Source organism: Nicotiana tabacum, chromosome 11 (genome assembly GCF_000715075.1).
Source record: "Nicotiana tabacum cultivar K326 chromosome 11, ASM71507v2, whole genome shotgun sequence".
Lineage (NCBI taxonomy): Eukaryota > Viridiplantae > Streptophyta > Magnoliopsida > Solanales > Solanaceae > Nicotiana > Nicotiana tabacum.
In genome coordinates, this window is record NC_134090.1 from 96954349 (window position 1) to 96964763 (window position 10415).

General features: G+C 35.2%; 1 protein-coding gene across 4 annotated transcripts; it reads right to left on the reverse strand.

Moving 5' to 3' along the window:
* Positions 1-704: 704 nt before the first annotated feature.
* LOC142166322 (uncharacterized) lies at positions 705-5692 on the reverse strand. Of its 4 annotated transcripts, none has more exons than XR_012696655.1 (7): positions 5556-5692; positions 3875-4021; positions 3669-3761; positions 3486-3587; positions 2982-3374; positions 1117-2894; positions 705-960 (listed from the first exon to the last, which is right to left on the reverse strand). XR_012696655.1 is itself a non-coding variant. In XM_075225310.1 (7 exons), the coding sequence occupies exons 4-7, from the start codon at positions 3717-3719 to the stop codon at positions 2772-2774; spliced, it is 669 nt and encodes a 222-aa protein (XP_075081411.1). In that variant the 5' UTR covers positions 3720-3761; positions 3875-4021; positions 5146-5214; positions 5556-5688; the 3' UTR covers positions 967-2771. The 4 variants fall into 4 exon arrangements, 3 of the variants coding, with proteins under 3 accessions (XP_075081412.1, XP_075081411.1, XP_075081410.1); XM_075225310.1 differs by lacking the exon at positions 705-960 and adding an exon at positions 5146-5214 and having other exon boundaries at positions 967-2894; positions 5556-5688; XM_075225311.1 differs by lacking the exon at positions 1117-2894.
* Positions 5693-10415: the final 4723 nt, after the last annotated feature.

Genomic DNA, 10415 nt, shown 5'->3' on the forward strand with positions numbered 1-10415 from the left:
GTGATCTTAATCATCCCTAATTCTAATTTGTTCCTTTCAAAGTTCCCTCTACTCAGTGCTTTTGTAAAGATGTCACTACTACAAATAAGACCTTTAGCGGCAATACAAAATGGCTTTAGCGGCAATAATAATAGCCGATATATCTTTTACCAGCCATTAGCCTTTTGCCGCTGAAACTGGGGTCGGCAAAACCTTTAGCGGCTATTCTCGCAAAAACTGGTAAACGGTACATTTTATTGCCGCTAAAAGTTATTATCTTAAACGGCAATTATTTGCGGCAATTATAATGGCTACTAAATCCAATCCAAAACGGTTACTTATACTTCTTTAGCGTCCATTATTATAGCCGCTACATTCAAAATAATTGCCGCTAAAGCAATCATTTGTGGCAATTATAATGGCTACTAAATCCAATCCAAACGGCTAATTATACTACTTTAGCTTCTATTTTTTATAGCCGCTAAATTAAAAATAATTGCCACTAAAAGTTCACATCTTTAAAGGCAATTATTTTGTAGCAATTAAAATGGCCATAGTATCCCTTCTGAAAACATCTTAATTTGCCCTTTTAGCTTCCATTCTAATGGCTAATATGTTTAACTAAATTGCCGCTGAAAGTCAATATCTTTAACGGCATTTTGTTTTACATCAATTATAAATAGTTTAGCCATAATTAATGACAGCTACTACATTCGTACATAATATGACTCAAATAATAAAATATATTAATATTAATTCAAAAAAACATAATGTATCTCATTAATCTTAACAAACAAAAGGAAGTACTAATCAAAAACATTAATATCACATTAACTTAAAACATAAAAATATATTGTTTAGACTAAATAGCTAATGTCATTATATAGCTAATCCAAACGATGGTCTTCAAATGATTTCCGCAACTTTTCATCATTTTGAAATCTTTCACCCGTTAAATTATCCAACATAAGACAGTATGACCTGAAATTATAAAATAATTGTGTCAAAAGAATATCGAAAGAACAAAAATGTTCCAACAATCTATATGTCAAGTTACTACTCACTCTATCAAGGAATAACTGCAAATTACTTGCTATTAAATAACTGGAAAAATAATTGTCTCGTGTTACTACTCACTCTGTCAAGGAGCAAAAACTGGTGAACACTTCCAAAAACAAGAAGACTAAGCAAACACAGTTCAGGAAAACCACAGAGCGTATTATATTTATATTCAAGTCTGATGCCAAGCAAGTTGTTCTATATTACAATTCAATTTGTCAACGCGGAGTTTAGAAGCCCTACAAAGATCCTTCCCACACTGTTCCATCCCAAGTAGTAATAGACAGTTACTACTTAGTCAAAAAAGAGTATCAAGTAGTAGTAGTAGTACAAGATAAAAAGAAGGTAATAGGGTCCATCTCCATGTGCACAAATGCCAAGAACCGCCTTTTAATTTCTCAAATTCTAATGTCAAACATACTGTTAGTTCAGCTGCATAGGCAGCCCAACCCCCAATGGCACCAGACGGGGTTTTCTGATGTTGCAGAAAACACATACTTAAAATAAAGCTGTCTCAAACCACATAATCTTGAGTTAGTGTGTGAACTCAAACAACAACATGCTGCTATTAGATTATAGGAAAAACAGAAACAATGATAGGTATCAAAGAATTTGTCTCTTAGCCTTCAATTTAGAATCAGCTGCTATAGAATACTGTTTTACTTACTGAAGAAAGATAGGTTATATTAGTACAATAAAACATTAATTTACATAGTGAAAGAACATGGTGTGGTCATTTGTGTATTCTCTTCCTCTTGTATACAGCTGATACTGATATGTAAAGCATTTTATTTTCTTGACAGGTACGGCAATGCTAATGTCTGGAAAACATTTACTGATCTATTTGATTATTTCCCTTTGACAGCATTGGTTAGTTAATCATCACTCTTGATTCTTTATCCAAAAATAAAGAAAGACAATCATCACTCTGGATTAATCTTTACAGTCTTTTAGACTATCTTATCTTAACAGCAATGTGTACCCTTCTATAACATTACCTTGTATCCGAGCTCATAGTTTAAGCTTTTTACATTGTTTTATAAACTTTTCCTAAAACTATTAAATCCACACAGTAGCTGCTTAAAGATGTTCCTTAATTCCTGTAGTATAAAGTGTTAGTTTCTTGTTTGTTTCTGGAAGCTATTAAGGACTTCTTCATGTTCTCCTGCTTAATGAACTGCTTCACTTTCATCAGTAACTTCTAAACAGAGTTTCAATGCTTTGCTTATCATCAATGCACCTTTTTTCTTTAATGAAAATGACTTTGGACAATTTCAAAGACCACGCTGCCAGATAATATTCAGCAATAACCAAGGACAGAAATGCATCTGTTTCAGAACCCTGTGTGTATCAGTGGCATGGATTTGGTTTCATGCAAAAACTTCATCAATTTACAACTGGAGGTCACACGAATTTTGGAGCAAACAGTGCAAGGCCAACTATGCGCAAAAGTGTAGGACAGAGAACTAAAAACCTATCAAAATAGAAAAACTTAAATAGCACATAGCTAATATATTTAAAGTTGTCTGCTACTTTCTTTCCTTGTTTACAAGAAAGGAAACTCCTAGGCAGGCTATAATCGAAATGTTCAACACATGCTAGTATGTCTTGTACTTCTAAAAATTCTCACAACCAATGCGACGTCAATAACACTGAGGGAAATATAAAAGCAAGAAGCATCCAAGGTAAGCCTAAATACAACAAAAAACTAATAAAAATCGAAGGAGGAAAACTCAAATAATAGCGACGAAAGGACAAAGATGAGCAGTAGGATGAGAAGGTTGAGAATTTTCAGCAACACTAGGCATCCTTGATGTTTGTGGTACTCGTTCATGTCCACTATTAGCATCAGGGATCTAATAAACATTAACATGTTAGATAACAACACTTTTATATGATTAGAATTTTATTAAAAATGTCTAAAGCTTATTAAATGGAGTTACCTGTTCACCTGAGGTGTCATTGCTACTTTGAGGCATAGATGCATTAGGAGCATATTTGCGCATGAGTTGTCTCATTTGGAGTAATTCTGATTGCATCATCTCCTGATTTTGTTTCATCATATTCATTTCTTCATTTTGTTTCTCCTTTAACTCGATTATCTTTTGTTCTAACCTTTGTATAACCTCATTAGAAGAATCATTTGCAATGATATTTTCTAAGGAAGACCTACTACCCCATAGAACAGAAGGAGTTGGACCAAGTCCTAAACCACGAACATACCCACTTTTTTCATTTCCTAACACCTGAGAATACACATCTCCTTCCCGAGCAGCACTACGATGAGGTTGCTCAGTAGATCTCTCACTATTGCTCATCCTTTCATTTATCATTTCCTATCCATAGAATACACAATAAATCAATTTTGGAAATCATGAGCAGGAAAAAATGCACATTGTTTGATGGAATCATCAAACCAACAAAATAAAAGAAAGAATAAATCTTACGATTGTCTTGACAGAATCATCATCCAGTGGCCTACCATCCTTACGTTTTTTATGAGTTAATAAGAAAATTTCTTCTCGCATAGGCTCAATCCCATTTACAGCCTAATACAACAAAAATGGTATCAGATATGAGTGACAAAAAAAGGTTTAAAATATTATAGTTTGTAATTTTCACAAGTTTACCTGCTCATTCATCAAAGTAGCAATACTTTTGGATCTTCCTGTGTGAGGCATCGTTTGCTTGGCCCTATTGTTTCTATTTGCTTGGATACGTATCTGTCATTGAAATATTAAAACTATATCTTATAAATCATAAATAAAAATTGAGCATAACTAAAATAAAAACGCTATGAAATTGAGAAGATTAGCAGAATTTTCAAGGTTCATACCTTAGCTTTATCAGAAAGCCAATAAGAGACAAGACCACTCCATTGATCCCTCGGTATGTGACTTGGTCTATTTCTTAGTAATACGTCTTTAGTCTAATATTGCTATGGAGATTAGATAGATAAATCCTGATCTGCACTGCTATGGTGCTGACAAAAGGTAAAATTGGCTCTCAAAACCCAATAGACAAACCTTAACAGAAAAAGTAGCTATACTCTTGAAGTTCAAGCTGAAAAGGTGAGATGCAAGACAGTGATAAGACAATTAAACAATATCAGAGAACAAGCAGACATTATCTTAAATAGGCAGACATAATATCAACTCACTAGTGAATTAAAAACATACAAGAGACTTAAGGACCCTCAAGACTTTTGTTAAATTTACAAGGAGGCCTACGCCAAGCAGACTATATTATTATTCTTATTCTCCTACCTAAAAGCAAGTAGACTCCAAATTTAAACAAGGAACGTCTATAAATCCTAATAAAGCAAACTCTGCTAAATTACTACAAAAATAGAAAATGACCAAACTACTATGCACACCATAAGCTTAACCAAATAAGCTAAAACCTAGAAGCAACTTAGAAATGAAAATAAAATGTAAAGCTAAACCTACAAATCAGTACATGCTTATGGCTTCAATGATGTAAAACAAACTATTTTCTCTTATTTTTCTCTTTCAGTACATCACTAAACGATTACGATTTTTTCTAGCCCAATGAACAGACACACTGTGATATGAAACCAGACATCAGAACAAAAATGGTCAAGGAATGAGTCTAACAGCTTGCTGAAAAACAATAGAGTTAAGCAAACATAAACTGCACTATTTCCAAATACTATTTCAAGTTTCAAATAGTAACAGTCTAAATCTTAATAGGATGGACTAATTAGAACTTAGAAGTACAGTCTGAGGGAAGAAGATAAGAGCTTTAGTGGAAATACCTAATACGTGTAAACACAAACGTAAATATAAACTCAATCTCAGCTGAAAACATGTCATTTGTATGTATCTGAAGTTGTATTAGTTGATGCTGAAAAAGGATAATAATAAATCTTTCTACAAGTAATTACCATGATAAGAGACAAAAGGTTGCTTAGATTGCCTCTATTAGCAAGCAAAACGAACAAAGGAGAAATAAAACTTTTCAAAGAAACAATGTCTTGGGAAAATGCTCTTAAGGCAGATACTGAAATTTTACACCTAATGGGGCGGGCCTAACGGTCAAAGGGTTGGAGTAACAACCTTCAGAATCAAGATTCGAACGCCTTACTGGATAAATTCGTTTTTCTTTTCCTTTTCGCATTGCCGAGCCAGCGCACCTCCACTATTCTACAATTCCCTGCAGACTCCCACCATAACTAGGTAAATTCTTCCCATCCAACTAAGACATCGTGGGAAAAGCTACTCAATACTTGTGCTAGTGCGAGGTAGTATGTAGAAAGTAACCCAATGAATATCAAGATGAGCAACACTCCAGAAGGCCCAGGACCACATTTTCAGAGAAAAGACAAATTATACCAATTAGAACATTTACACGGGCTGAGGTTCTCTTATAACATAATTATGGTCTCTTTAGCTAGCTTTATTTGCAGTAATTGCTCTCTTGTAAGTTGTGATCAGGCTAGGAAAATAATAACCTCGCGTATTTGTACAGGTAAAAAAGGAGAACAAACTGCTTACCAGATCAAACTGTTCATCCAGAAGGCGGCGTGCTCTTGGCTTCTCTTCAAAAGTTGTAAACTTGGCCTCATTTCTCTGTACATGCCCAGCTGTATCATTGCGTCCTACTTTACCAAGGTTCGATTTCTCTGGCAAGCTTAAATTGTCATCAAGTTCCACATTAACTGCTCCATCGTGTAGGTTGGCCTTAATCATAAAATCTTCCTCTAATTCTAAATCCTCCACATCGGACCCAAAATGTGACAAATCACTGTCATCGAGCAAGGCGGCAACTTCAGGATCCAATGCCTTCTGAACTCTTACCCCTACTGTCTTGGCTGCCACATTGTATACAGATTTCTCGTTGTAATCGTCATTCACTTTCGCAACCTTGACTTTTGAAGCATCATATGCCTAGCCAAAACCAAAAATTCGTTAACTTAAAATAACAAGCCACAAAGCTAACGCCTTTAAAATTCATTAATCATTCTTCGCTTTTCTCCCTTTAGATGAGTATACTGGTAAGAACAAATACTACCCAGATCCGAGCCAAAAGGCCGAGAAAGGTACAATTTTGATGAGTAAAATATTCATAGAACCTCAAATAGAGCAGAATGGTATAAAGGATTTTATATATCCAGGTGCCAATCAGATGGAAAAATCAAACTAATTCAATTAAAGCTGACATTTTATTACTAACTCTGTACAATGACATAAGACAGAACAATACTACTACAACAATTATGCCTCGGTCTCAAACAAGTTGGGGTCGGATATATGAATCCTCGCGGACCATGTTACTCACAATACTAATTCTGCATAATTATATATACTAATGAATTAGACTAAATATTCAACCAAAGCTAACATATTGAGGCAGAAAAAGTAAAAGTGAAGCTTTAAAAATAAAAAATATAACGTCCTAATTTTATAGGTCAAATGCGTCTATACAATAATTCAATAGAATTAACGAACCTTAACATCATGTGGAAGCTCATTAAGCTTAGCTTTAGGATTCTCATAATAAGCAGAGCCGCCACCAGTATTCTTTATTTCCCTCAAGTGAGTTAAATAATTATACCCATCGTCAGGAAATCCAAGGTCCAATATCTCCTTTCTAACATCATCTGGTAAATAATCATTTACAAATTACTGCAAGAATGCTATTTCTTTTAACTCAATAGTACACTAATTTATAGATTATTCATAACTGCTGCTCTAGCAAACCTCACACCCATGACATGGACCTTTAACAAGGAAAAGAATAAGTCTTGGCAGTAGATAGATTTTGCAATCAGAAAGATATCTCAGCGGTACTCTATATATTTATATTCTTTATCTAAGCACTTAACAAAGTTCAATCTAATATATGAATAGCCGAGGGCCTGTTTTACACCATTTGAAGGTCATTCTTAAAGTAACAAAGGGCGTCCATGCGTATTAAAGGATCTGAAAATCTTTGTCCATGCTACATACATTGTTTCATACAGAACACGAATCCCATGTAAAAGAACATTAACCTCGGCAACTATATGAGTTTCTTTCCCAAAAATTGGTTTATAACATAAGAGAAATTTAGATATAAGAGATAAGCGGCCGAAACAAACTTCCTAAATCAGGATTTTCTACATCCAAATAATAACATGACTTTTACCAGATTAATGTACACAGAATCTATTGCAAATGAATCGACAAGAATCAATCCAAAATCTACGGTAAATCGATTGCAAACGCTGATTTAACAGGGGTAGAAGATGGACGGGCACTACGGCAGGCTGTTGACGCAACAACGAGTTGGGAACTGATTTACTGTAAATCAATCGACCAACATCAATACAAAATCTACTGTAAATCGATTGGAAGAAGAGAAGTTAGTTTACTGTAAATCGATTCTACTGTAAAACGATTGTAAATCGAAGAGGAGAATTTACCTGGAAAAAGATGGGTTGCCGTTGACGCACTCGTACTGCCGTTGACACATTGTAAATCACACTGCCGTTGACACACTGTAAATCACATTGCCGTTGACGCAGTAGCGAGTTAGGTTTTTTCGGCAGCGAAGTCGATTCAAGATAGAAATCGATTCTTCTATAAATCGATTCTACTGTAAATCGATTGTAAATCGAAGAGAACAGAATTTATCTGGGGAAAAAATGGGCTGCCGTTGACGCAGCAGCGAGTTAGGATTTTTCAGTAGCGATTTCGGATTCGATGTTTTATTATTTTTCGTTCAACTGGGGAGTGAGTGAGGTTTTGTCGTTCTATTATTTTCTAATTGGGGAGGGAAACGATAGAAGGTATCCAAAAAAATTGGAGGGAAAGATTCTCTTTTTCGGGAGGGATTGTTAAAATAATAAAAGATTAATTTAAATTAGTAATTTTTAGTAGCTATTATTTTTTATTGCCGGTAAAAGGATATTTTTACTGGCTAATGGTCATATGCTGCTAATATTTAAGCTTAAAGAATTTATTAGCGACCGTTGCTTTATTGCCGCTAAATAATTGCCGCAAAAGGCCTTTTTGTAGTAGTGTGTCAGCAATCTGCTTATCAGTAGCACAAAACTTTACAGTGATCAAGCATTTCTCATAGTTGTCCCTCAACAAATGGTGTCTAACATCTATGTGCTTAGTTCTCTTATGATGAACCGGGTTCTTTGTCATACTAATAGCACTAGTGTTATCACAAAAAATAGAGATGCAACCAACATCAATTCCCAAACCCATTAATTATTGTTTGATCCACAACAATTGAGCACAACATGAAGCAGCAGCAACATACTCAGCTTTAGGAGTAGATAAGGCCACTGAATTTTGCTTTTTAGTAGCCCATGACACAAGACATGAGCCAAGAAAGTGTGCCATACCTGAGGTGCTCTTCCTGTCTACAAGGAAACCTGCATAGTCAGCGTCAGCATATCCCACTAGGTTAAAATTACTACCTTTTGGATACCAAAGGCAAAGGTCAGTGATGCCTTTCAAGTATCTCAATATTCTCTTGACAGCAGTCAAGTGGGATTCTTTTGGATTTGCTTGAAATCGAGCACAAAGCCATACACTAAAAATAATGTTAGGTCTACTAGCAGTAGATACAAAAGTGAACCAATCATTCCCCTATACAACTTCTGATCAATAGATGAACCAGGTTCATCTATGTCCAATTTTGTGGTTGTTGCAATAGGAGTATCGATTTCCTTTGATTCTTTTATTTTAAACTTCTTAAGCAATTCTTTTACATATTTCTGTTGATGGATCATAGTTCCATTTGAGTTTTGTTTAATTTGTAAGCCTAAAAAGAAATTAAGCTCACCCATCATACTCATTTCAAATTCACACCCCATTAGTTTGGCAAATTCCTTACTTAATTTTTCAGTAGTTGCTCCAAAAATTATGTCATCAACATATATTTGTATTACTAGAAGATCTTTACCTTTTTCCCTCAAGAATAGAGCGTTATCAATTTTACCTCTCTTGTAGCCATGTTCAAGCAGAAATTTTGATAGTCTTTCATACCATACTCTAGGAGCCTTCTTGAGTCCATAGAGTGCCTTGTCAAATCTGTACACATGATCAGGATACTCCTTGCTTTCAAACCCTAGAGGTTTCTTGACAAACACTTCTTCCTTTAAGTACCCATTGAGGAAGGGACTCTTTGACGTCCATCTGGTGAAGAGTAAGTTTCATGTATGCGGCAAAGGCTATGAGGAGTCTTATTGCTTCCAACCTTGCAACTGGAGCAAAGGTTTCGTCACAGTCTATGCCCTCCTCTTGGCTATATCCTTGAACCATCAATCTTGTCTTGTTCCTTGTAACAGTTCCATCTTCATCAAGTTTGTTTTTGAAGACCTATTTTGTGCCAATTATTGATCTGTCTTTGGGTTTTGGAACCAGATGTCAAACTTGACTCTTTTCAAGCTAGTTGAGTTCATCTTGCATTGCATTTACCCAGTCTACATCCTACAAAGCCTCAACAATATTTTTAGGTTCAATAAGAGATTAAAAAACATCAAAAGCACAAATATTCTTTAATCAAGATCTAGTTTTGATTCCAGAAGTTGGATCAGTAAATATGTTCTCAATGGGATGAGAACTTTGATACTTGTAAGGTTTCAAAAACAACTGGTTTCCGCTTGATGTTTCTCCCATGTTTTGTTGCTGAGGAACAGACTCAAGGATAGGTTCCATTGAGGTATTAGATTTAGTTCCTCTTTGTTCAGTTCCTCCTGTTAGGTTGCCCTAGATGGATGGACCTGTTCCTTCTTCTGGGGCAGCTTCAGCCTGTGTTGTTTCATTCAAACTTCTTACCAGCCCAATAACTTCATCTTCATATTCTTGTCTCTCAGAAAGAATGTTAGTTTCATCAAAAACCGCATATGCACTTTCTTCTACACACATAGTTCTTTTGTTGTACACTTTATAGGCGTTGCTATGTGAAGAATATCCCAAGAATACTCCCTCATCACTTCTGCGATCAAACTTACCTAAGGAATCCTTTCCATTGTTGTCCACAAAGCACTTGTATCCAAATGCCCTAAGATGGGATATATTTGATTTTCTCCCTTTAAGTAACTCATAGGGAGTCTTTTCTACAAGAGGTCTAGTCATGTACCTATTTATGATGTAACATGCAGTATTTACAGCTTTTGCCCAGAAGCTATGGGACAGTTTACTAGAAATAAGCATAGTCCTAGCCATATCTTCAAATGTCCTATTCTTTCTTTCAACTAATCCATTTTGTTGTGGAGTCCTAAGGGCAGAAATATTATGATATATGTCGTGCACATCACAAAATTCAATAAACTTAGCATTTTCAAATTCAGTTCCATGATCAAACCTAATTCAAGTTGATTACCTAGTTGTTTATGAGTTTTTCTACAAAAGAAG